The sequence below is a fragment of the Orbicella franksi genome, chromosome 1, assembly GCF_964199315.1.
Source record: "Orbicella franksi chromosome 1, jaOrbFran1.1, whole genome shotgun sequence".
NCBI lineage: Eukaryota > Metazoa > Cnidaria > Anthozoa > Scleractinia > Merulinidae > Orbicella > Orbicella franksi.
The window spans coordinates 37,458,068-37,484,419 of record NC_138145.1 but is presented as its reverse complement, the minus strand read 5'-3'; the positions used below and the strand labels follow the sequence as shown (position 1 = coordinate 37,484,419).

Genomic DNA, 26,352 nt, shown 5'->3' with positions numbered 1-26,352 from the left:
AACATCCCAACCATCATTTGAAACCTTTACTTAAAAGCAAGGGAAAAAAAAAAAAAACAACAGATGCTCCTGTGTTGATCACTGACTCGTCAAATTTGAGGAATATGACATAAGCTTCGCGATGGATGACGCAACTTAGTCACGATTTATGGCAGTCATTGCAAAACTTTTCTGAAAAATATTTTTCTTTCGCGTCTTTCAAACTAACACGGCCACTCTTTTGTTTTGTTTTATTTTTGGAACGAAAAAACAAAACAACCGATCTTAAGCGTTTTAGGCTTTTCATAATGACGTTTGTCGCAAAAAAGTTAAAATGATGAAGTGGGGAAATAAGTAAGGCTTTTATTTCATGGGCGCAATTTGAAGTCATGTACAGAAAAGCACCCTGCCGTTGCTGATTCTTTGTTCCTGTCACGTTTATCTGGCTGCGTTACAATCTACGTTCATTATTAGCGAGCGAAATAATACAATTCTAACAAGCGATCAATAACATTTGGAATAACTATCAAGCCCAACATGCACGTATTGAGGACCTATCTTGAAGTCCCTGTGTCGTTTTCTTTTCGCAGAAAGGCCGAAGTGTCAACCTTAGGTCCGTGTTGAAGCCGGTAAACATTGCAGTCATAACACGCTCGTAGACGTACTAAGTTGCACATGGGTGTCTATAAAGTCTTGACAAGTTGCGTCAGTGTAAAGTCAACTGAGACATGTCATGTGAAAGATTAGTCCACGATGATTGGTCTTAAAGCGGTCCAAAAACTACAAATTTGGTCATGATCTGTCACTCGCTCCTCTTTCTCATATATTGCGGTTTACAGAACTCTTATTTTTCCCATCAAGTAACGATACGTTATTATCGGCAAAGTTTAATCGACATTTCAATTGTTCAGTGAAACCAAAATATGATGAGAACAGAAGCAGCTAGCAATAGCTCAGAGAACGCGACTGCTTCATCAATGATTGTTCCTTCCATGGCAGAAGGCATCGCATTGTGCACCGCATTTATTTTGATATTTGTATTTATTGCTGTAGGAAACTTGCTCACCATTGTTCTGTTTGCAGTAAACAGGAGCTTTCGTAAGAGAAGTTTGTTTCTAGTCATCAATATGGCGTTTGCTGACCTGATGTTAGGAGTCCTGTCGCTACCTTTCTACATTTACATTGTTGGGAGCAGGTTTGAACTTTGGAAAGGTGGTTTGCCGATGTCTTTGTCAATTTTCTACACGATCGTTGATATCTTTTTCTCAACGTTGTCGTTAATTTCTGCAGCTTTCATATCGGGCGAGAGATTTTATGCCATTTACAGGCCATTTAAGCACCGAACACTGTCGATGCGAACATACCGTATTATTATTTTTGCTGTGTGGGCACTGACTCTCCTTATCGCCGCCCTCGTCAGTGCAACAAATTTCTTGTTTTCATTTAAACGTTCTATGTATTCTTGGATGCCATACGTCTTGATTATGACATTCATCATATGTGGCTGTAACATCGGCATTTGGAGAAAGTTTCGACGTGGAAATATCGCTCCACACCAGCAAAACAGAGACTCGCGAAACAAACGCTTAACAAAGACCTTGCTATTTGTGTCTATTCTTGCTTTACTGTCCTGGATCCCTTTAGTTATTTTCAACTGTTTAATCTATGTCTTTGATGTCCAAATACCGTGGAAATTTTATGACCTGGTGAACGTTATAAATTACTCCAATTCGTTTGCAAATCCAGTTGTGTACGCATTAAGAATACCTGAGTTTAGAAAAGCCCTGGTTTTGTGCTGTTTAAGAAAACCAGCGGCGCCAAACATGCTAAATATTAATAGAAGAAGTAGCAAGATTCCGGGGACAGAACTCAGAACTTTACGAACAGACAACAGTCTCCTACAGCTGAAATTTAATCAAGAAGTTCTGGATACCAAAGTTTAGAAACTCTGAGTTGATGTTGTAGATTAGACGATCTTGAATTGTAAAGCGAAACATGTTTTCCGTGATCAGGGAAGCATTCTACATAAATTTGTTTACACGCATATTTTGTCTCTTAAGGTAATTCCATTGAAATAGAACTCGCAATAAATTTTCTTTCAAACTTTACCTGTTGGCTGCTTATTTCAAGAGCATTTAAATTTTGAAGTAAAAAAGGAGGGTCCCGGTATTCGTTTAGGAGCAGGAAGACCTTCAATAAACCCCATAATTCCTTAAATTATCTCCTTTCAGAAACGTTTACATTTGAACCATCCACTTAACGCTTTTTGAGAGCAGAAAAAAAGGGAGAAAGTTAAGTGAGAAAAACATCAATGAATATACCCCAACAATTGAAAGGAGTAATTTGATGGCGTTTCAATATGTTCCAAGCACGCAGCGTTCTTGAGAGCACATATTATCTTTTCCAAACACTAGCTATGCTCTCAGTGCTCTCTTTTCAGTGATAGTTTAAAACTCTGCAATAGAAATTGGTCTATATTCACTGTCTAGAAAAAAGGTGATCCCTGCATTCAAACTGAAAAATCGTTTGGTTTAGCAATAGCCACCATTATGTATATGTTGTGTATGTGTACGCGCTCGTGAGCGCCGCTAATTACGCAAAAATCGTGCGTAGTAGGGATGCGCAATGCGATTCTGAGGAATAACCTTAACTCCGTTTGTGCACCGCCTCTAACCACAACTAAACTACAAGAAATATTTAACCTGGTTCAGGACCATGTAACATGTAAACTTCTATTTAACAAATTTCCAACCAGTTTAAGGCAATAAGGCATGGCATGTTTATTATTCCACTGAATAATTTTAGGGTTGGTCAAAATTAGATGAGGAAGAGAATTTGGGCCAATGTCTTCGAAAAAATCAGAAACCTTGTGCCCTTTTACAGTTCACCAAAACAGGCCATTCGACAACATAAAACTTCCCATTCTTTCGCTTGCAATACTTCCCGGCATTCTTTCGCTTGTTTCTCTCAGCTGCTGTGATGGCTGGAAAGTTTTACACACCTTATGACGCCAACGGTCCTAATTTGCCTACTTTGACCGCGCGTGGAATGTCGCACACTTTTGATCGAATTACCTAACGTCGATGCAGGAAAAAAATTATTGCGCGCTTGTCCGAAGCCCAAAATCGAAAATTACCAAACAGAGAAATATAAACTTCAATATTTTAGGATGAAAAACGTGGGGAAAATTTCACTTCACAGGCACTTTAAGGACGTTCGCGCTAATTGTTTCTGCGCATCCTTACCACGCACGCAAATTCTCAAGCCACGTCATGCATCGAGTGCGCGCTGAGTAATATCAAAGTGCTCTGTGAGCAAACTCGTGAATTGAACAGATGAATTAAATTATTTTTTGGATTATCTGGTGAAGGGAATTTTGTGGTTGATTTTCACATTTAGAGTACAAGCAGTAGTTCAGTATTCGCTAATAAAGCACCAAACAAACAAAGTTACATTTGGATAAGATGCATGGCATTACAATTGACACGATCATACTATTACCTGACAATATGAAGAAAATCTATCGATTAGAAGTTTGAGTTTTTTGCAAAATGCACCATCGAATTTCGTTCTTTTTAGCTCTTCGTTTATCTGTGTGGCGGTTTCAAATGCCTATTGAAGGGTTAAGTTTTGTGAAAACGTTGGCAAAATTTGAAATTATTAACGCAACGGATTCACTTATACAAAATATTACTAGGATAGCTTTTCTTCGTTGATTCATGTTTGGATATTTTAAACATCTTTGGAGAAGCTACACCCGTTAGTTCGCGTAAGTTTTAGCTTTGAAGATTTTATTTTGTAACCACTGAATACTGTTTACGTTTTAATGCCCTAACGGTAATACAGACTTCATTTTCCTGAGTCATTTCACGAGTGTGGTTTTGGCGCCTAGTTGGGAGATTATCGGACACCCTGCCGCAATGAAATATAGTTTGTTCCGAATATGAATATTACACAAAATTCAAAACAACAATATTAACAAAACTTGCTCAATTTTTTACAAAGTTGCTTAGCAATACAACTTCCGGCTGGTTGGTCAGGGTTTACGAGTTTTTTCGTTTTGGATGGGGGCAGGTGGGCGTGGTATGTAATCGTGTGATCTTCATGCCGCAGATTCTAGGTAATTTACAGACCTTTATGAGGAAGTTTATAAACATTTATTTTTGTAATACTAGCAATCTGCGCAACGAGTAGGAAGCAACACAGTGAAGACATCCCATCAAAGGTATGTAGCGAGTGCAACCCGTTTTAAAAAAGAAAGAGTGAAAAATCACTTTTACCGTCACCTTTGTTAATAGCGTGACTTGACTTGACAAATGTAGTTGCTTTTACATTTTCATAGACTTGCCAAACAGGCTGACATGGAAACCATAGGCCTCCTCGTCACCTCGACCCGATTCCGTGAGCCTTCAACTCCTCAGAATATCTGCTCCACTCCATGCTGGACTCCGGGAACAGATGCCGCGTCTCCTCCAACACCCTTAGTTACAGATACCGTTCGTGTTTAAAACTCAGCTATGGACACGATTGCAAATCTCACTGCACAAGAAACAAAACGGGAGCCTCTTATCTCCCATTTGAAAACCCCCTTGAACAACTTGAGCAAAGCAGAACAGTTGAGTGTTGTACAAAAGGCTAGTGAAGACTGTTTGCTAGTGTGCAGTGCAATAGCACTTGGAGGTGCATAGTGGCGACGAGCTCTTCAATTCCATGGCTCAGTCTACACAAAGAAAGAGTTTGACGGTTCGCCACCTGGTGATCTAGTGGTACTTATGACTGCGTACAAGAACGCTAAGACTAAGAATTTAAAGAGACAGATACTAAGCCTTTACGCATATAGATATCCCATGAGCATGCATGCTGCAAAAAATTCACCAACCATACGGAAAACTATCCACATGGGAAATAAAGCAAGCACGCTCTCATGCTAATCTAAGCGGCCCTGGTACAACCCCTGAAGTTACTACCAAGCCCCGCGTACGTCTTGACATGAGTAAGGTCGATCACTTTGTGGAATTTATAAATAGACTGTACTTCTATCAAGACGTTTCTTATGGTAGTAAAATACTAATCCTCGAAAGTGGCGACACAATAGAGATGCCTAATGTTGTGAGGACAGTGACCAGATCTACAATGATTGAAGAATACTTGGAGTATTGTAAAGAACAATGTCACGAACCACTGAGTAGGTCAACTTTGTTCAAAATCCTGGAGGTTCGAGACGCATCTCAGCGTAAGTCGCTCCAGGGCTTGCACAATACCTCAGCTGATGACGCGGCGGGATTTCAGACTCTTGAAACACTGGTTGAAACTCTTGAGAAAGGAGGAATGGAGAAACAGTGGTGTCTTCATGTTCATAGAAAGCTCAGAGATGCAAAACGCTATCTCAAGACTGACTTCCGCATACATTGCCAGCCATGTGCTTCTACTTGCGCTGACCACTGTCGACATTTTGCGCCCAATGATCCTGTCGAAGCCGATTTCCGGCAACCCTGCTCTCATGAGCACGTATTCAGTTGCGATGACTGCCAAGGGATGAAGAATGTACTTCAAGAAGTCAGACTGGGGATCGAAGGGTCATCCTGGACACCTTACAGTTCAGAACAACGAGAGGATCTGCTATATGATTTTGACCGCGCAAAGTCAGACATCTTGCTGTGGAAAGCCCACGTTATTCGTTCGATAAACCAGGCAGAGGAAAAACAAGATGCACTTAGATCATGATCAGCCGACGACACGTCAGCTATCCTAATAATGGACGGGGCCATGAAATTTCTTCAAATTAGATATCGTGAGAAGCAGTCCGATTGGTATGGGAAACGAGGCCTTAACTGGCACATATCAACGGTAATAACTAAGAATGCTAGCAATGGGAAGGTTGAGCTGAAATCATATGCGCATATCTTTGATTCGTGCCAGCAGGACTGGTATGCAGTCTGCTCGATCAATCATTGAAAACAGACTGGAGGTTGTAAAAAAAGGATCACCCCCAGATTATCCGAGGGAGTCTTAGGAGTGACGAAGCAGGCTGTTACCACAACAACTTCCTCTTGGTGGCCGTAAGAGATGCTGGGAAACGAGTTGGTCTTACTGTCACGCAGTATGACTTCCGAGCCACAATACGGAAAGGATGTGTGTGATAGAATCCTTTGTCCGATGAAATCAATATCCAGTTTAGTTAAAATTGGTATCTACAGGCAAATCGGAGTAATTGGTCTCGCAAAGTCCAAAAAAAATCATTAGTCAGAAATATTTCCCGCCAAATTTTTAGCGCAGAATATTACCTTTTAGTATATTCTCAGCTCCGACTATTGCATTTCTAGCTCTCTGATTGGCTCAAAAACTCCGACTATGAGCCATTAGTCGGAGTTTTACCTTATATGGAAAACAGTGCGCCAAGTTTAAAAATTTTCCGCTCTGTAAAATTGTTGAAATAAAAATCGGCGGCAAAAACCCGATTAAGAATATACTAAAACAATTATTCCATTCGACCTTGTTGGATATGAAGTGATCATAACCAACTCGCGCTACGCGCTCGTTGGTTATTTATCACTTCATATCCAACGCGGTTTCATGGAATAATTGTTAAATACCCACTTTCTGCGATTGTTATCCATGATTTACCAAAATATAAAAAATGGAATTTTCGCGGGAAAATTTAGCCTAAGTAATGGTAAGGATTTGGCAAGTTTGAAATGTGTACATAGGTTAATAACGATGTCAGAGCTTAAAAACTCTATTCTGCAGTCCAGCTAACTATTTTTTGCCTGTAGATACCAATTTTTAACTAAACTGTATATTGAGAACAGTGCAAAAGACCATCACAAAAATGTCTTTCTATGGAAATAAACTGCTGCACTTTTGAAAAACGACTCGCTGAAAATGGCTAAAATTTGGGTCACACTCATTAACGATTCGGCGGCGATATTTGGAACCTCGTGAAAAACCGTAGAATTAATGCGAAAGACCGCTAATATTTCTCAATCAACTAATAAGGAAACAAATATCGTCTCATGAAAATAAGAGTTTCTGGAATTTGTAGGAAGTACCTTTTAGGCTCATCTAAAGTTGTCCGAAATTTCGATCATTTTAGACCGCTTGAGGACCAAAATCGCGATGTAGCGATATCTCGAAGAAAAACGAATGCCTACCTCGGAAAATGTCATGGTTGTTAATCTTTTCGGATAGCTTTTATGCTGTGAAAAGATGAATGTAAACGGCCGACCTCGATCTTTTGGTACTGCCCCGTTTTCTCCGACAATGACACTTAAGAATTTATATGGGGAACTTAAGAACAATAATAGGTTCGAAATTGTGGCAGGCAAGCTTTCACGTCTGAAATTAGCTATGTTGATCAAACTCCTGTAGTTCCAAAACGTTAGTGCCCAAAGTTTTTTTTCCAGTTCTCGGTACACTAGCCCTAGTACTAGACATGGATATTGGTCAGGACTCCAGGTCACGTTATACTTTTGAGAAACACTCCTTCAACCAGCAACATGCCCGCTAAAATTTTGCGAAGGCCTTCTGTGGGGCATTTTCAAAAAATCATAATTAATTTTTCTTCTGCCCGATTTTAAATATTTTACCGTTAATCGAAAGAAAAAACATAAATAAAATCATATGTAAGTTTTATTGTATTTCAGTAAAAGCGTAATTTTTCAGCTCCTTCCGCGCAACGCCTAAATTTGACTCGAAACAGAACGGTTTTACGGTTTTGGACCGTACTCGGAAATCGTTGCCAGAAATATTGAAAAATAGCACTTAAAGCCAAATTATTGTTATTTTTGTTTATCATATGGACTAACTGTTTCACACAGAAAATTCGCAATAATTCTCTTTTCGGCCGAAAATCGAGTGGTCGGTTCTTACACAGACAGCCTCTTAAGCTGTAAGGTATGGTTGTCCAAGAAGATAAATACCTCTTGGAAATTCAATATCAAACGGGACATTGAGTAAATATGATTCTGTTCCTTATTCTTTTTTAAAGTTCGAAAGGCAAACATCTCCCTTTCAAATTGATATTTTTAATTTCGTGCGCCGTCAGAGATTAAATATCGATGATTAGCTTGTCGCAGATGGCAATTTTCGAACAAAGTAAAATTAAAAAGCTACGGTAGGTCTGGTGGATATATCTCCTGATTTCACCTATAAATCTCTCTACACATGTAAATCACTTTATACATGTATTTTTAAAACAGAAAAACGTCGAAGACCCCTAATGTCAATGGATTACTGAAGAACTCCATGAACTATAAAAAGTAAGTATCCACACAAACCAAGCAACTACATGTATTAAATTATCAATGACTTACCCAGCTGTTTATTAGGCTATTCTGCCTTCCTTTTAACTCAAAGAATAATTGGCTAATAAAATAAAATAGAATGAGACTTACAAATCCGCGGAAGTGCAGATGAAAATTCACAATATCCCCAGAATTTAAGTAAGAACCTGTCTCAAAATGCAGTTCTGTGACGTTTCCATGTAAATTTAAACAAATATACTACCGTTTTTCACGGTAGCCGAGCACTAATTCTTTTAATGTTAAGTTGCGTACCAAACTCATTAGGAATTTTAAATAATCAGAAATCCTCAGAAATGAGGGCTATTTTGATTGAGGACCTCCATTGCATTTTTTTGCAAAAATTTATATATTTCATAGTGGGTTTTTTAAGCCAATAGTTTCTAACCATTTGAAGAAATTCAAATTCAGTCTAACAAGAACAGTTCATAAAAGCTGTGGACTTTTGATTGGTTAACCATTAATAATTGGCGTACATCAAGGAAAAAGTTGACAGTGTGCCACTTGGTGCCGTCAAACGTTGTTAGGTAAACGCCCACGGTTTTGCGCATGAGCTGTTTCCTCGTCACGATACAGCACTTACACTTTCTGTCAAAATTAGCCTTCTCAAACTATTTTTTACAATCAACTTCCTGCTTAATGCTTGGGGAAATTAATTGTGCAGTTTTATTAAAGTGAACTATTTACACACCTTTGAGATAACCGTCAGGTCTTTACAAACTTTTCCGTAAAACCACCATGGAGTATATGAACAACAAGCATACTCATTCACTGTTTTAAGGAAATAAATTGAAGCAAAACATACTAATCATCATTTGAAACCTTTACTTAAAAATCAAGAGGAAAAAAAAAACATAACAGATGCTTCTGTGTTGATCAACCCGTCAAATCTGAGGAACATGATGCAAGCTTCTTGATGGATGACGCATCTTAGTCACGAATTATGGCAATATAATCATTCTAAAAGTTTTCTTTAAAATATGTCTTGACAGGTTGCGTCAGTTTTAAGTCAACTGAGACATGTCATGTGAAAGATAAGTCCACGATGATTGGTCAAAAAACTACAAATTTGGTGATGATCTGTCACTCGCTCCTCATTCTCATATATTGCGGTTTACAGACCTCCTATTTTTCCCATCAAGTAACGATACGTTATTATCGGCAAAGTTTAATCGACGTTTCAATCGTTCAATGAAACTGAAATATGATGAGAACAGAAGCAGCTGCAAATAGCTCAGAGAACGCGACTGGTTCATCAAGAATTGTTCCTTCCAAGGCAGAAGGCATCGCATTGTGCGCCGCATTTATTTTGATATTTGTATTCATTGTTGTAGGAAACTTGCTCACCATTGTTCTGTTTGCAGTAGACAGGAGACTTCGTAAGAGAAGTTTGTTTCTAGTCATCAATATGGCGTTTGCTGACCTGATGTTAGGAACTGTGTCCCTACCGCTCTACATTTACATCGTTGATTACAGTTTTGAACTTTGGAAAGGTGGTTGGTCGATGTCTTTGCCAATTTTCTACGCAATCGTTGATACCTTTTTGTCGCAGGCGTCGTTAATTTCTGCAGCTTTCATATCTGGTGAGAGATTTTACGCCATTTACTAGTCGTTTAAGCACCGAACACTGTCAATGCGAGCATACCGTATTATTATTTTTACTGTGTGGGCACTGACTGTCGTCGTCACCGCCCTCTTGTTTTCATTAAAACGTTCTATGTATTATTGGATGCCATACGTCATGATTATAACATTCATCATATGTGGCAGTAACATCGGCATTTGGAAAAAGTTTCGAGGCGGAAATATCGCTTCACAACAGCAAAACAGAGACTCGCGAAACAAACGCTTAACAAAGACCTTGCTATTTGTGTCTATTCTTGCTTTGCTGTGCTGGATCCCTTTAGTTATTTTGAACGGTTTAATTTCTGTGTATGATGTCCAAATACCGTGGAAGTTTTATGACCTGGTGGACGTTATAAATTACTCCAGTTCGTTTGCAAATCCAGTTGTGTACGCATTAAGAATACCTGAGTTTAGAGAAGGCCTGGTTTTGTGCTGGTTAGGAAGACCAGCGGCTGCCCCAAACATGGTAAATATTAATAGAAGAAGTAACAAGACTCCGGCGACAGAGCTCAGAACTTTACGAACAGACAACAGTCTCCTACAGCTGAAGTTTAAACAGGAAGTTCTGGATACCAAAGTTTAGAAATTCTGAATTGATGATGTAGATTATACGCTCTTGAATTGTAAAGCCACAACTAAACTATAAGAAAATTTGAACTTGGTTCAGGACCATGTAACATATAAACCACTATTTAACAAATTTCCAACCAGTTTAAGACAGTAATACATGGAATGTTTAGTGTGCGATTTCTTAACCATAATTATTCCGCTGAATAATTTTGCAGTTGGTCAAAATTACGTAGCTCTTATTAACCGCGCACGAGGTATGTATGGGAGAATCTTGACCTGAGATCGTGAGTACAGATCGAACGCAGTGAGGTCTGTACACACGACCGAGGTCAAGATTCTCCCATACAGGCTCACTAATTTCGGTTACTAAGATGTTTATTATATGACACAAGCAAGGACAATTTGATTCGTTTAATGTAACTGGTTTGTACTAACTGACATTTTGTTTGCCAACGGCGATGAGCTCAATCTAATTCTGCCAAAGTCTGCTCGTCTTCTTTCCGTTTTTTTTTTTTCCCCATCAGGCTTTTTGGCACTTTCAGAAATAAATATTGTCAGATGACGTATCAAGAAATGGTCTATTGCTCCGGCTCAACATCAGACGTTAAGCAAAAATGAATAGCCTTTTGTTCTTGGTAACCCTGAGGGACTTCGTCCGAAGCCAAACCAAAATCGTCGCCGTTGTTCGGAAAACTTTCGGCAGAACAATTAAGCTGCACTTGGGGGTGGGCAGCGTAATTTTTTCTCTCGTAAAGTCAATTCTCACCGGTGTACCCCAAGGCAAATTGACCGCCGCTGTGCGCATCGAGGTGATCACAATTCAAAAACTAATTATCCACATGTGTCGCATTCGGACCACGTCTCTCTAAATACAACCCCCAGTTTAAATCCCTTTTTATTCTAATTCCGACTCGTTTTAATTGCTGGTTTTCAGTATCACGCAATTCAAAATAGATCACAATATAAATCAAAACCGGTCAATAGATAAAGTCCAGAATCTGGAAAATGAAAGAAGGTAAATATGCAAAGACTTTCGCCAAAATTCTGGTCACAGCAACTTTTTCTCATGCGAGATATGCGGAGAAATTTTTTACCCAAATTTATAGAGATTTGTATGGAGACGCCATGTTGGTGCCCATCCGTATGGGCACCAACATGGCGGCCGGAAACTAACAGAAACATCTGTCACTGAGTTTTGCTACAAAAGCGTAAATTTATCCCTCGAGGAACTCTAAAACATTAAAATAATACTTTTTCTATAACATGAACTGTTCAGATAGCCAAGTTCCCCGAAATAAGTCACTCTTTTAACCATCATGACAGCTCTCTAGGCCGTCATGTAAATACCGCGTCACGCAAAAGCTTAGAAATTCAAGCGTAGTTTATCACAAGACCAAGAACCCATTTGGAGCGAAAATTTGTATGAATATTAATTTTAAGCTGCTCTTATACATCATTTAAGTAAAAATCTCAGGAAGATCAATAGTTTTGTAGTTCGAATTTTAGTGACGTCATGTGAAAACCAGCTATAGGTATGCTGCTGAAAGCATTCTTTGTCTGTCATTCGTGCGGCGTTACAACTTTTCTGCTTTTTATTAAGTCGACCGCGCGGTGGTTAGAGTGAAGAATGCGTGACTGAAGTTCTGTTTTTGCGCGTATAAATCTTTCTCTGAAACCTGGCAATCGTCATGGAAGTTATTCGTTTTCAATTTTTTGAGTGTTCGCGGAGCGTCCAGATTTTGACTCAACTGTTTTCAGTCGAGCGCGCGGCACTTTATAAACGAGGTGTGACTTTTTAGTTGTGAAAGAGCGCCGTTGTTTTCAATCAAGCTCGCAGCAAACGAAGGTGTGATCTTTTCTGTAGAACAACTATCAGTCTGGAAATGAAATAAGGTATCGAAGAGTTTTAACTTTTTAGCAGAGCACACACATTTTAGTAAACAATTTTAGTAAACAAATCTAGAACGGTGGAGTCGTGATTCACAAAAAATACGTTGAGAGTAAAGCGGAAATTATTAAAGAGCGGAGAAACGCTACCCAAAACATCGCGTCCGTAATTTTAATTATTTGTTCCCTGATTTCTTTCCGCTGGAAATCGCTGCGGACATCAATCGGTCGGCGAGGAAAGATGCGCGACATTCGAAGCGCTGTTAAGAGCTATTAATCTGTGGCCGAATGCTCGACTGAAAGCAGTCTCTCCTCCTGGTTTTCAATCCGTGGATCGAACGCGGAAACAGCGGGAGCGCGAAGCGAGCAGCTTTGCCGCTCGATTATCGCGCTCGCCATTTTCGCGTTCATCCTACACTGATCTTATGGGTTTTAGAGCGAAAGAGAGCCTGTTCGCAATCTAGCCAAATGCGAACTTCACTTTCACTCCCACGCGTGGTGAGTTTATCAGGTTAGAGCAATTTTAAAGCAAAAAGATGCCTTACTTGTCAGCAGCTTTTACTTTCACTTTTAAATACATGTGTACAACAGTCACCCTACCAGCCACCCCACCGCAACTATATGCACCGACAGGATTATACCAATACCATCTCCCCTCGGGAGAATTTGTCTTCCATTCAGTCTTTCCGATCGTTTAAATTTCGCGCTCGTATGGTAATCGGAAGTTTCAAAAACTCCCGCGGGCATTTAGAAGCTTATACCGCCATTGTTCAAAATGACCATATAAGACCAATTTTAGGTCTTATAACAATGCCTATTGTTATCAATGTTGAGCCGGTTTTCTTGATACGTGAAAATAGTCAATGATTTTGTTTTAGTTTGCATCTATTTCACCGCAAAACATTACCGGTCTAGATGCCGGTTTAGATAGGAAAATCTACAATCATGGACAAAAGCAATTGAGATACTCCCCGAAAAAGACCTGTTTCGTCGAAGGGGTGAGTTTTTCACTCTCCAATTTTCACATTTCGACCCCCTCTCCCCTTTTCAATGTTGTAACCACGTGACAGTGTCTACAGCGCGTATTTCAACATTGAAAAGGGGGAGAGAGGGGTTTGGCTATCGACAAAAAAGATGTTTTTGAAATTATGGAAGGACGCCGATAGAAAGCGTTTGTTTTGCTCAACTGTGTCAACACTTTTGTCCATGATTGTAGACCGCTTTCAATATCAATTTCAGCCGATCCAATTCGTGAATTTGGTAGTTCCCAGTCCTTGTGAGACAGAGCCATATAATAAATGTAAGTAAGAGAATTTGGGCTGGTGTCTCCAAACAAATCACAAACCTCGTGCTCTTCTGACATCGTCTTTCGAAAACTTATGTATGGCAATGCCTTCCATGCAAGTGGTGTTTTTACAGCTCACCAAACAGGGCCCTCCGTTAACACAAAACTTCCCATTCTTTCGCTTGTTTCTCTCGGCTGCTGTGATGGCTGGGAGGTTTTACACACCAGTTATGACGTCAACGGTCCTAATTTGCGTATTTTGACCGCGCGCGGAATGTCGCACATTTTTGATTCGAATTAGCCGACTTCGAAACAGAAAAAAAAATTATTGCGCGCTTGTCCGAAGCCCAAAATCAAAAATTACCAATCAGAGAAATATAGACTTCAATATTTTAGGATTAAAAAAGTGAGGAAAATTTTCATTTCATTCAAAAATTATCAAATATAGTTAAATTCGATTTAGAAACAAAACTTTTTTGTATGATGCACTGAAAAGCTATCCTCCTTATGCATATTTTAATTGTATAATTTCTCAAGTAAGGAAAAGTTTACAGAGATCACATCAGTTTTAACATACAACTTATTTTTAAACAAGAAAAACAAAAGATATCACATAAGGTTACAACTCTTAATTTATTAAAAAATCTTTATTTAACGAAAGAATACTTGCAAGAGGAACGATGTTCCTCTATTCCTCATACATGTTAAGATGAAAATCTTATTTTGAAAACCATTTCTAATATATTTATATAACTTTATTTCTACTTGTAGTCTGCATATCACTTGTACATAGAATTAAAAGTATATTTTTAAACCTTATGCATGTCGGTTTCTTGGTTTTTGTTTTTGTTTTTTTTTTCTCATGCCGCCACTTTACAAATCAAAATCCCATTTCTTTAAATTTCCCGGGACATAAATTTCACTACTTAGCCAGTTTGGATCAGTCAAAGGATTGTTTTTCAACATCTAACTCGCATTAACAGAAACTTTCGTTTATCATCTGAGTGGATCATATCTTACTTAATGGTACTTCAGCAGACCTACTCACCTACCTCTCACAGCATTTTTGTACGCGCCATCATCATTCACCTGGCCTTCGACGAGTATCAAAAACAGAACGAGCAATCCCGCTTGTAATAAACCAACTCACTCAATCCATCATACACCAATGTCCACCTGGATATCAATTCCTCCATCTGGCCACGTTAGAGCCTTTCTTCGAGTTTTTCTTCAAATTCTAACTTCAATCAAACCCTCCACACTCGCCTTTCTTCACTTCGTTCAACAATTCACTCGAAATGGCTGCCGCTGACCACTATTACTATAGGGTCTTACATTACGTCATACAGATCACGCAATGATGGCGTGATCTTGTGAAAAACTTTTTACGCCTCGTAAAACCACTTAGCGACTTGCGAAAAAAACATTTTTTTTTTCGTCAAAGTTTCGTTAGAATATTTGAAAGTAGTAAGATGAAGGAAACTACATTCCACACAAGGTATTTTTTGTTTATCCTTTTTTCCCACTAACAAGTTTTAAACTTCTTTCCTATTTATTTTTCGTAACACACATTCCCCCAAATTGTTATTTTGTTTTTTCGTCCCTTCCCCAGCTCCTTTTTATTATTCCATCGCTGATACAGCATACTTTTCTAAGATCCATTCTCTCATACGCCCAGTTTTATTATCATTTTTTCCTTTTCATACATTTTTCTCTCATTATTCTTCGGTAATCTCCGTTGCCTCAGCGTTTCTTTTCTACAAGGACTCGGGACGAGGATGTCGGGCATTGACCTGGTACCAGGTTAGAAACATCCTCGCTCGGTTGGGCTTTGCCCCTGACGACTCACAACCGTTAGGAGCCCTGGTGCCAATTTATCCTCCTTTCCTTTGCCCGGCCGGATGGTTTCCATTCCTCTCCATCTCTATCAGTCTTGAACCGTTTTGTCGATACTTCGTTTCCTCGACCTGTACTCCGCAATCCAACTCCTTTAATAAAAAATAATACAATTGGCTCATATTAATACGTATAGGAATTACATTATTCCCAATTTTAAACCTCTAGTGCGAAAAAGATTTTAATATTTCTGTATTCCCCCTCTACAATATTTACTTTTGAAACCCGGTCCCAGATCCCAAGACAGACAACCCAACCCCTTCCCCACCCTCAACCCCTTATCAATAAACTAACCATAAACAGGATTTTATCTTGCCCTCTTTTTCAATATATTCCCAGGCAAATATTATTACATTTACTGCAACCTACATTTAAAGGGACAGAGTCAGCTGGAGCACATGCGCATTAGATGCCATTTCATAGCTAATTTTTGCATATCACAGAGACGCGATCCATACTGTTTTTAGCCAAATATGATAAAAATAGCATCATAGAATTAGCAAAAGCACACTCAAAAACAGGCTATTCAGTAAACGATTGAAAATCAAGCAAAACACTGTGAAGATTAAAGCGGATGTCGTTTGATTTCAGGTTGAGATGAACTTTTTTCAAAGTGAGAAAACTAGTGTCCAGGTTAGCGCGGACCCAAAGGTGGCTGTGTCCCTTTAAGAACGAAAATTGAAATGAAAAATAGTTCCTTTCTATTTATATGCCCAAGCAAATATCATCACATTTCCTGCAACCACCATTTAAGAACGAAAATATAAATGACAATGTTTCCTTTCTATCTCTACCCTTTGCCCTTCTACAGTATTTTCCCTTATAAGCTATTTCCTGACCCCTAAACGAGGTAACCCGAACCCGAATATTTTTTTTCCCCTTCAGATACCTTCTTTATTATTTTCCCACCCTCTTCGCACCATCCCACCCGACTTTCTAAGCTTATACTGCATAGTTCCAAGGAGAATTTGTGCTTTAATGTCTTACAATTCCTTTAAATTTTAAACTTATCCCAAGGGAATTTTCTACCCAACCCTTTGGCCCTAAACTAACCCCAAAGAGGATTTTCTCTTAGCCCTTACCTGAAAATAACCCTAAGAAATCGCTTTACCCTGCTCCCAAACTCTTAACCTAACCCAAGATTCATTTTTGTCCCAACTAAACGGAAAATTTTCCGACCAACCTGCAGACCTACAACTAAATATGCGCCACACTTAGAAAAATGCGCCACACTTGGATAAATGCGCCTAACGTGGATAATGCGCCACATTTAAGAAAATACGCCACACTTGCAAAAATGCGCCACATTTAAGAAAATGCGGCACACTTGGAAAAATGCGCCACACTTAAAAAGATGCGGCACACTTGGAAAAATGCGCCACACTTAGGAAAATGCGCCACACTTGGAGAAATGCGCCACACCTAAAAAAATGCGGCACACTTGGAAATATGGGCCACACTTAAGACAATGCGCACAATTGGGAAAATGCGCCACACTTGGAAAAATGCGCCACACTTAAGAAAATGCGCGAAACTTGAAAAAATGCGGCACATCTGGAAACATGCGCCACACTTGGAAAAATACTCCACACTTAAGAAAATGCGGCACACTTGGAAAAATGAGGCACACCTGGCAACATGCGCGACACTTAAGACCATCCCACACTTAAGAAAATGCGGCACACTTAAGAAAATGCGGCGCACTTGGAAAAATGCAGCACACCTGGAAACATGCGCCACACTTCGAAAAATGCGGCACACTTGAAAATATGTGCCACACTTAAAAAAAACGGCACACTTGCAAAAATGCGCCACACTTAGGAAAATGCGCCACACTTGGAAAAATGCGCCAGATTTAAGAAAATGCGGCACACTTGAAAAAATGCGCCACTCTTAAGAAAATGCGGCACTCTTGGAAAAATGCGCCACACTTAAGAAAAAGCAGCACAATTGGAAAAATGCGGCACACCTGGAAACATGCGCCACACTTAAGAAAATGCGGCACATTTGGAAAAATGTGCCAAACTTAAAAAAATCTGGCACATTTGGAAAACTGCGCCACACTTAAGAAAAGGCGGCACACTTCGATAAACGCGCCTCGCGTGGATAAATGCGCCACACTTAAGAAAATTCGCCACACTTGAAAATATGTGCCACACTTAAAAATATGCGGCACACTTGGAAAAATGCGCCACACTTAAGAAAATGCGCCACACTTGAAAAAATGCGGCACACCTGGAAACATGCGCCACACTTGGAAAAATGCGCCACACTTAAGAAAATGCGGCACACTTGGAAAAATGCGGCACACCTGGAAACATGCGCGACACTTAAGACCATGCCACACTTAAGAAAATGCGGCACACTTTGATAAATGCGTCACACTTAAGAAAATGCGGCACACTTGGAAAAATGCAGCACACCTGGAAACATGCGCCACACTTGGAAAAATGCGCCACACTTAAGAAAATGCGGCACACTTGGAAAAATGCGGCACACCTGGAAACATGCATGACACTTAAGACCATGCTACACTTAAGAAAATGCGGCACACTTTGATAAATGCGTCACACTTAAGAAAATGCGGCACACTTGGAAAAATGCAGCACACCTGGAAACATGCGCCACACTTGGAAAAATGCGCCACACTTAAGAAAATGCGGCACACTTGGAAAAATGCGGCACACCTGGAAACATGCATGACACTTAAGACCATGCTACACTTAAGAAAATGCGGCACACTTTGATAAATGCGTCACACTTAAGAAAATGCGGCACACTTGGAAAAATGCAGCACACCTGGAAACATGCGCCACACTTGGAAAAATGCGCCACACTTAAGAAAATGCGGCACACTTGGAAAAATGCGGCACACCTGGAAACATGCGCGACACTTAAGACCATGCTACACTTAAGAAAATGCGGCACACTTTGATAAATGCGTCACACTTAAGAAAATGCGGCACACTTGGAAAAATGCAGCACACCTGGAAACATGCGCCACACTTGGAAAAATGCAGCACACCTGGAAACATGCGCCACACTTGGAAAAATGCGCCACACTTAAGAAAATGCGGCACACTTGGAAAAATGCGGCACACCTGGAAACATGCATGACACTTAAGACCATGCCACACTTAAGAAAATGCGGCACACTTTGATAAATGCGTCACACTTAAGAAAATGCGGCACACTTGGAAAAATGCAGCACACCTGGAAACATGCGCCACACTTGGAAAAATGCGCCACACTTAAGAAAATGCGGCACACTTGGAAAAATGCGGCACACCTGGAAACATGCATGACACTTAAGACCATGCTACACTTAAGAAAATGCGGCACACTTTGATAAATGCGTCACACTTAAGAAAATGCGGCACACTTGGAAAAATGCAGCACACCTGGAAACATGCGCCACACTTGGAAAAATGCGCCACACTTAAGAAAATGCGGCACACTTGGAAAAATGCGGCACACCTGGAAACATGCATGACACTTAAGACCATGCTACACTTAAGAAAATGCGGCACACTTTGATAAATGCGTCACACTTAAGAAAATGCAGCACACTTGGAAAAATGCAGCACACCTGGAAACATGCGCCACACTTGGAAAAATGCGCCACACTTAAGAAAATGCGGCACACTTGGAAAAATGCGGCACACCTGGAAACATGCGCGACACTTAAGACCATGCCACACTTAAGAAAATGCGGCACACTTTGATAAATGCGTCACACTTAAGAAAATGCGGCACACTTGGAAAAATGCAGCACACCTGGAAACATGCGCCACACTTGGAAAAATGCGCCACACTTAAGAAAATGCGGCACACTTGGAAAAATGCGGCACACCTGGAAACATGCATGACACTTAAGACCATGCTACACTTAAGAAAATGCGGCACACTTTGATAAATGCGTCACACTTAAGAAAATGCGGCACACTTGGAAAAATGCAGCACACCTGGAAACATGCGCCACACTTGGAAAAATGCGCCACACTTAAGAAAATGCGGCACACTTGGAAAAATGCGGCACACCTGGAAACATGCGCGACACTTAAGACCATGCTACACTTAAGAAAATGCGGCACACTTTGATAAATGCGTCACACTTAAGAAAATGCGGCACACTTGGAAAAATGCAGCACACCTGGAAACATGCGCCACACTTGGAAAAATGCGCCACACTTAAGAAAATGCGGCACACTTGGAAAAATGCGGCACACCTGGAAACATGCGCGACACTTAAGACAATGCCACACTTAAGAAAATGCGGCACACTTTGATAAATGCGTCACACTTAAGAAAATGCGGCACACTTGGAAAAATGCAGCACACCTGGAAACATGCGCTACACATGGAAAAATGCGCCACACTTAAGAAAATGCGGCACACCTGGAAACATGCGCCACACTTTGAAAAAATGCGCCACACTTAAGAAAATGCGGCACACTTGGAAAAATGTGCCAAACTTGAAAAAATCTGGCACGTTTGGAAAAATGCGCCACACTTAAGAAAATGCGGCACACTTGGAAAAATGCGCCACACTTAAGAAAATTCGGCACACTTGGAAAATGCGCCACACTTAAGAAAATGCGGCACACTTGGATAAACGCGCCTCACTTGGATAAATGCGCCACACTTAAGAAAATGCGGCACACTTCGAAAAATGCGCCACACTTAAGAAAATGCGGCACACTTGAAAAATGCGCCACTTTTAAGAAAATGCCGCTCACTTGGATAAATGCCCCACACTTAAGAAAATGCGGCACACCTGGAAATATGCGCCACACTTAAGAAAATTCGGCACAGTTGGAAAAAATGTGCCACACTTAAAAAAATCTGGCACACTTGGAAAAATGCGCCACAATGAAAATGCGGCATACTTCGATAAATGCGCCTCACGTGGATAAATGCGCCACACTTAGGGAAATGCGCCATACTTGGAAAAATGCGCCACACTTGGAAAAAATACGCCACACTTAAGAAAGTACGGCACACTTGGAAAAATGCGCCACACGTAAGAAATTCGGCACACTTCGATAAATGCGCCACACTTAAGAAAATACCTGACATCAAGAAAATTTTTACCACGACCTTCAAGCAAAATTAACCCTTGGCTAGAATTTTCTTACTCTGCCTGTTAATACCCTTTTACCTTTTGTACAGCTACAACAACTTAACCTCTCATGGAACTAGATCACATCCCAACTTAACAGTTTTTTAACAACCGCATATGGCAACAATCAAGACAACATATTACTAATGAACGCCTGCAACTTTTCCACTCACTTATTGGAGACGTCTTCTACCCCATCCTAACCTGGTCCACCCACATTCAGCATCTTTTCTGGAAGAAACCAACAAAAGACAATGACTCTTTCCAACTTATGTTGTTTTTCATTGGCAATGGCTGTCCACCAGAATTAATAACAAAATGGGTCCTGACCTATCAACATTGGGCTTCACATTTCAAAGGAGAAAAGAGAGCGAGGCAAGTTGAGCTCATTTTGCTAAACTTAACTTCTAAAGCCAACATCCGGTTCTATTTTAACATTCACCATGGTCAATGGCTATATCTGAATGGGGAAAAAATAGATTCAATCAACCAATAATAGTTTATAAATTTGTATACATGGAACAGTCTTGTCTACTGCAATCTGCATCAGTTATATTAAATTATGTACAACACTGGTAACTATGCTTTTTCATTATGCTGATGGACAAGAACGATGATAATAAATACTAACTGACCAAATAAGCTGTCCCTCATACGCGAAACTCACCCTCTCTAACAATTTTGACATAATATATGCCCACTACCCAGACTATAATACCTTATTTTACATATTTACACCTTTCATACACATCTAAAACAAACCTATATAGCTAACCCCGTTAAATAAAAATAACCATAACACAACAATCACCATAATTACCCCTTAAATTGTTGTTTTCCACGTAGAGAAAAATTCTCCTACCCTTGCCCTCATAGATATTTATTACCCCACCCCAAGGACCCATGCAAACCCCTAAAGTATTTCTACCATACCCTTCATCAAACCTTCAGCATGTAGTGCGCTATCTTTCACTCAATTTTTCTTAATTCTACAAATGTTTTGTTTTCTATTAATTTATTTTTATCATTATATTTGATTTATTTAATTACTTATTTTATTTTATCTAATTTTATTTATTTATTTATTTTTTTGTATTACCTTATGGTTGACGTGGCTGCATTGCAGTTTGTTGGTCCCTCAGCGTTAGTGCAATATTTACCAACTAACCTTTACATCTTATTTTTGAATAATTTCCGCCTACATCCTCCCTTCCCCTAACCCCACCGACACACTTAACTTTAGAAATTAAACCAACCCTTGCAAACCCTGAACTACCTTTCCACGAAACCACCAGAAGTCTTCCCCACCACCACTACCTAACTTCCCTTCCATATCAATAACTTAAACTTAAAGTACTGAACATTTTTACCCCCTTTCCTTACTATTTCATTTGCTCATGGTTGCTTTGATTTAACATTTTTTCCCTCTAACTATTTCATTTCTTCACCACAATTGAGCTGGAGTGTGCTGTGTCGCAGAGGTCCCTCCCTCAATTTTACCACTAACCTAAACGCTAATCTTTTGTCTATTTTATTTACATCCATACACATTCCCACCCTTGCATACATTTTTTTTTCTTTTTACCCACTGATCACGAGATTTTTCATCAGTGGAGTGGGAACCCACATTCTTGGGATTCCATATATCAATACCAAAGGAAGCCACGAAGGTTGCTAATGAAACCACTGACTAATATACTTAATACAAAATGAAAGGATTACTTTCCCAACATAACTCAGATTTTATTACCATGCCACATTACCTTATACTAAGTATAATATAAGGTCGTGTTCTACTGGGATCAACCGTTTCGACTGGAACCGGTTTAATTTGGGTTGATACGGTTGACGTTTCTCAATAGATCACTTTTCTAACCATTTCCGGTTGAAACGCGGTAACTCCTGGGAACAGTCCTCACGTGAGCTACAATCACACGGCATAATCACAAAATGCTTTTTGAACTGTTTCAACCTGGTTTGAAGCCGGTTCAAAAAGCCTAGATCAACCAAACCAGCCAAAAACGGTTTTCCCTAAATAGAAGACGAAAAAACCCACCAGCCAGAAACGGTTGAACCCAATAGAACACGACCTAAATGTATTGTATATATTTTGGGTTTTTTTTTTTTTCGCTTGGCTAGAGAGGCTAGGAGCGTGTTCCTAAGTCGCGAAAGTTCAACACACTGTGTAACATTGAAATTTCATTCCAAGTTTATCTTTAATGATTGGCGTATACTAAGGAAAAAGGTGCCTACGCGTCAATTGATGCCGTCAAACATTGTTAGCTCCTTCGGCTTTGGGTATTAGCTGTTTCCTCGACAAGTTTGAAAATTGAAGGCATCGCACGATACAGCACTTACACCTTGCTTTCACATAACAAACGTTCTTAAAGTTGTAATTAATTATTACTCGGGCGTCCGTAGGAAAGCCCGAGTAATAATAAAATGCAAGCGGTTTGGTCGCCAAAAGGGGGTCATGGTCCCAGGCGTTCCATGCGTAGACCGTGGAAACTGGGGACGAGAAACGCGACACTGCTCGCTCTTTGTGACAGACTGCGGTGTTTTGCGAAGAACGTTTTAGCAAGAATCGCGCCTTATACGTTCATCTCACATACAGAGAACCCTGTCGTTGCTGATTCTTTGTTCCTGTCACGTTTAACTGGCTGCGCTGCAATCTACGCTCATTATTAGCGAGCGAAATAATACAATTCCAACAAGCGATCAATAATATTTGGAATAACTATCAAGCCCAACATGCACGAATTGAGGACCTATCTTGAAGTCCCTGTGTAGTTTTCTTTTTGCAGAAAGACCGCAGTGTCAACCTCATGTCCGTGTCGAAGCCGGCAAACATTGCGATCATAACACGCTCGCAGAAGTATTAAGTTCCAGATGAGTGTCTATAAAGTCTTGACAAGTTGCGTCAGTGTAAAGTCAACTGAGACATGTCATGTGAAAGATTAGTCCACAGTGATTGGTCTTAAAACGGTCAAAAAACTACAAATTTGATCATGATCTGTCACTCGCTCCTCTTTCTCATATATTGCGGTTTACAGAACTCCTATTTTCCTCATCAAGTAACGATACGTTGTTATCGGCAAAGTTTAATTGACGTTTCAATCGTTCAGTGAAACTAAAATATGATGAGAACAGAAGCAGCTACGAATAGCTCAGAGAACGTGACTGGCTCATCAAGAATTGTTCCTTCCAAGGCAGAAGGCATCGCATTGTGCGCCGCATTTATTTTGACATTTGTATTTATTGTTGTAGGAAACTTGCTCACCATTGTTCTGTTTGCAATAGACAAGAGCCTTCGTAAGAGAAGTTTGTTCCTAGTCATCAATATGGCGTTTGCTGACCTGATGCTAGGAACTTTGGTTCCACCTATGTTCGTTTACGTTGTCGGGTTTGAATATCAGTTTTGGTCTGCCGGATTGCCGATGTATTTTACAACTTTGCGCCGAATCGTTTATACCTTTTTCTCGCAGGCCTCCTTAACTTCAGTAGCTTTCATATCTTACGAGAGATTTTACGCCACTTATTGGCCACACAAGTATCGAAGACTATCATTACGAGCATACCGCATTGTTATTTGTTTGATCTGGGTACTTTCTCTGGTTTTTGGCGCCATCTTCCCTGCATTGAAGCTCTTTATTTCAAGCAAACACGCTATATATCCTTGGATGGTATACGCCCTGATTGTTATATTCATCATATGTGGTTGTAACATCGGCATTTGGAGAAAGTTTCAACAAGGAGGGGTCGCAACACAGCAACCACGCAGAGCCTCGCAAAGCAAACGCTTAACAAAGACTTTGATGTTTGTATCTACTCTTGCTTTGCTGTCGTGGCTCCCTTTAATAATTTCGATCAATCCAAATTTAGTCTATCATGTCCAGATACCTAGCCTTTGGTATTACCTGGTGGTAGTTTTAAATATATCGAGCTCCTTTGTGAATCCAGTTTTGTACGGGTTAAGGATTCCTGAGTTCATAGAAGCCCTGGTTTTGTGCTGCTCTAAAAGGTCAGCGGCGCCGATCATTACAGCAACTAAAAGACACAGGAAAATAAGAATAGAGCCCGGTCAACTACAACTGGCGTTTGAACAGGAAGTGATCGATGCCAAACTGTAGTGAAACGAGACAATAGAACGTCTAGGTTGATACTGCATGTTTTACTTTCAAATATTTCATAACAAAACATTGTTTTGAACATTGTTAATAAATCATGCTAATATTAGATTCTACGGTAATCTATGCAATCTTAAAAATACTTTGTTTCGTCAGTGAACTCAACAACAGGTTGAATAAGTGAAACTTTGGATCTCAACTTTACTACTACAGCATTAATGTACTCCCTATAAACACAGCACAAAAAAACAAGAGGTAATAAATTATCTTTATGCAATATCTTGTTACGATAATAGCTGCGAATTAAAATAAACCTCAAAATTAACAAGGATCCCTTGGAAAATTTTTGGGCTTGGCCAACGATTTTTTAATTCGCCTTAATACTAGGTGAACATAATTTTGTAGTTGATCAAAATATACAGTTAAGAAAGAGAATTAGCAGCACCTGTGGATATATTATGATAAATAAGGACGAACTATCAAAAGATGTGTGTCCGTTTCTACATCTGTAATAGGAACCGTATTCCTTGAAGAAGTGTACTGAGTTTTCTTTAAATATACATTTGTAGAGGCCTGAGTTCAAGTTTGGTGACTAATTTATGACCGTTGAAGGATGTAACTCCCAGAAGAAATTAAGTGAAAAGAGAACTTAATGTTTTTGTCCACACTCGTCATGTGCGGACATTTAAACTGTACTGATCATCCCGCTTCCAAAACCATTTCACTTTTTACAAAATCTCATGCATCTTTCTAAGTAAGTTTTGTCCTTCGATTGAAAATAATGTACTTTTCTAACCATTTGCGGTTGAAACGCGGTAACTCCTTGCAATAGTCCTCACGCGAGCTACAATCATGCTTTTTAAACTGTTTCCCCCAGGTTTGAGGCCGGTTAGAAAAGCCTTGATCAAGCAAAGCAACAGAAAACAGTCTTCCCCCAATAGAACACGAAAAGACCCAACAGGCAGAAACGGTTGATCCCAATAGAACACGACCTAAATGTATTCTATATATTTTGTTTTGTTTTTTTTCGTTTGGCTAGTGAGGCTAAGAGAGTGTTCCTAGGTCGCTAAAAGGACAATTACTAGTTCAAGAACAAGTTCAGCGTACTGTGTAACATTGAATTTTCATTCCAAGTCCATTTGTTTTACCGAAACTGAAATTTAAGACAAAAAGAGCGCCAATGGTTATTTGATGGCATTATTCAAATTTGTGGAAAACAAGGAAAACAGATGCCGCATCTTTATCACTTCATTAACACTGGGCCGCTAACAATGTGCACTCAATTGCCAATCTAACTCCAAGTGGCATGGTAAAACCAACTTCAAATCTCTAAGTCTACTTTCCCCGTCATTGAGTAAATATGATCCTGTTCCTTATTCTTTTGTAAAGTTAAAACGGCAAACATTTCCTTTTTAAATTACAATTTTTAATTACGTGCGCCGCCAGAGACTAAATATCGATGATTAGCTTGTGACAGATGACAATTAACGAACGCAGCAAAATTAAAAAGCTACAGCAGGTCTGGTGAATATATCTGCTGTTTTCGCTTATAAATCGCTC

The 26,352-nt window shown here is 39.7% G+C and overlaps 2 protein-coding genes across 2 annotated transcripts in view; one reads left to right on the top strand and one right to left on the bottom strand.

Annotated features, from left to right (window-relative positions):
• Positions 1–26,352, bottom strand: part of LOC145461481 (uncharacterized) — a 479,224-nt gene that overhangs the window by 330,347 nt on the left and 122,525 nt on the right.
• LOC145464219 (adenosine receptor A3-like) lies at positions 906–1,922 on the top strand. Its single transcript, XM_081448040.1, has one exon. It carries the CDS (start codon positions 906–908, stop codon positions 1,920–1,922), a length of 1,017 nt encoding a protein of 338 aa, XP_081304166.1.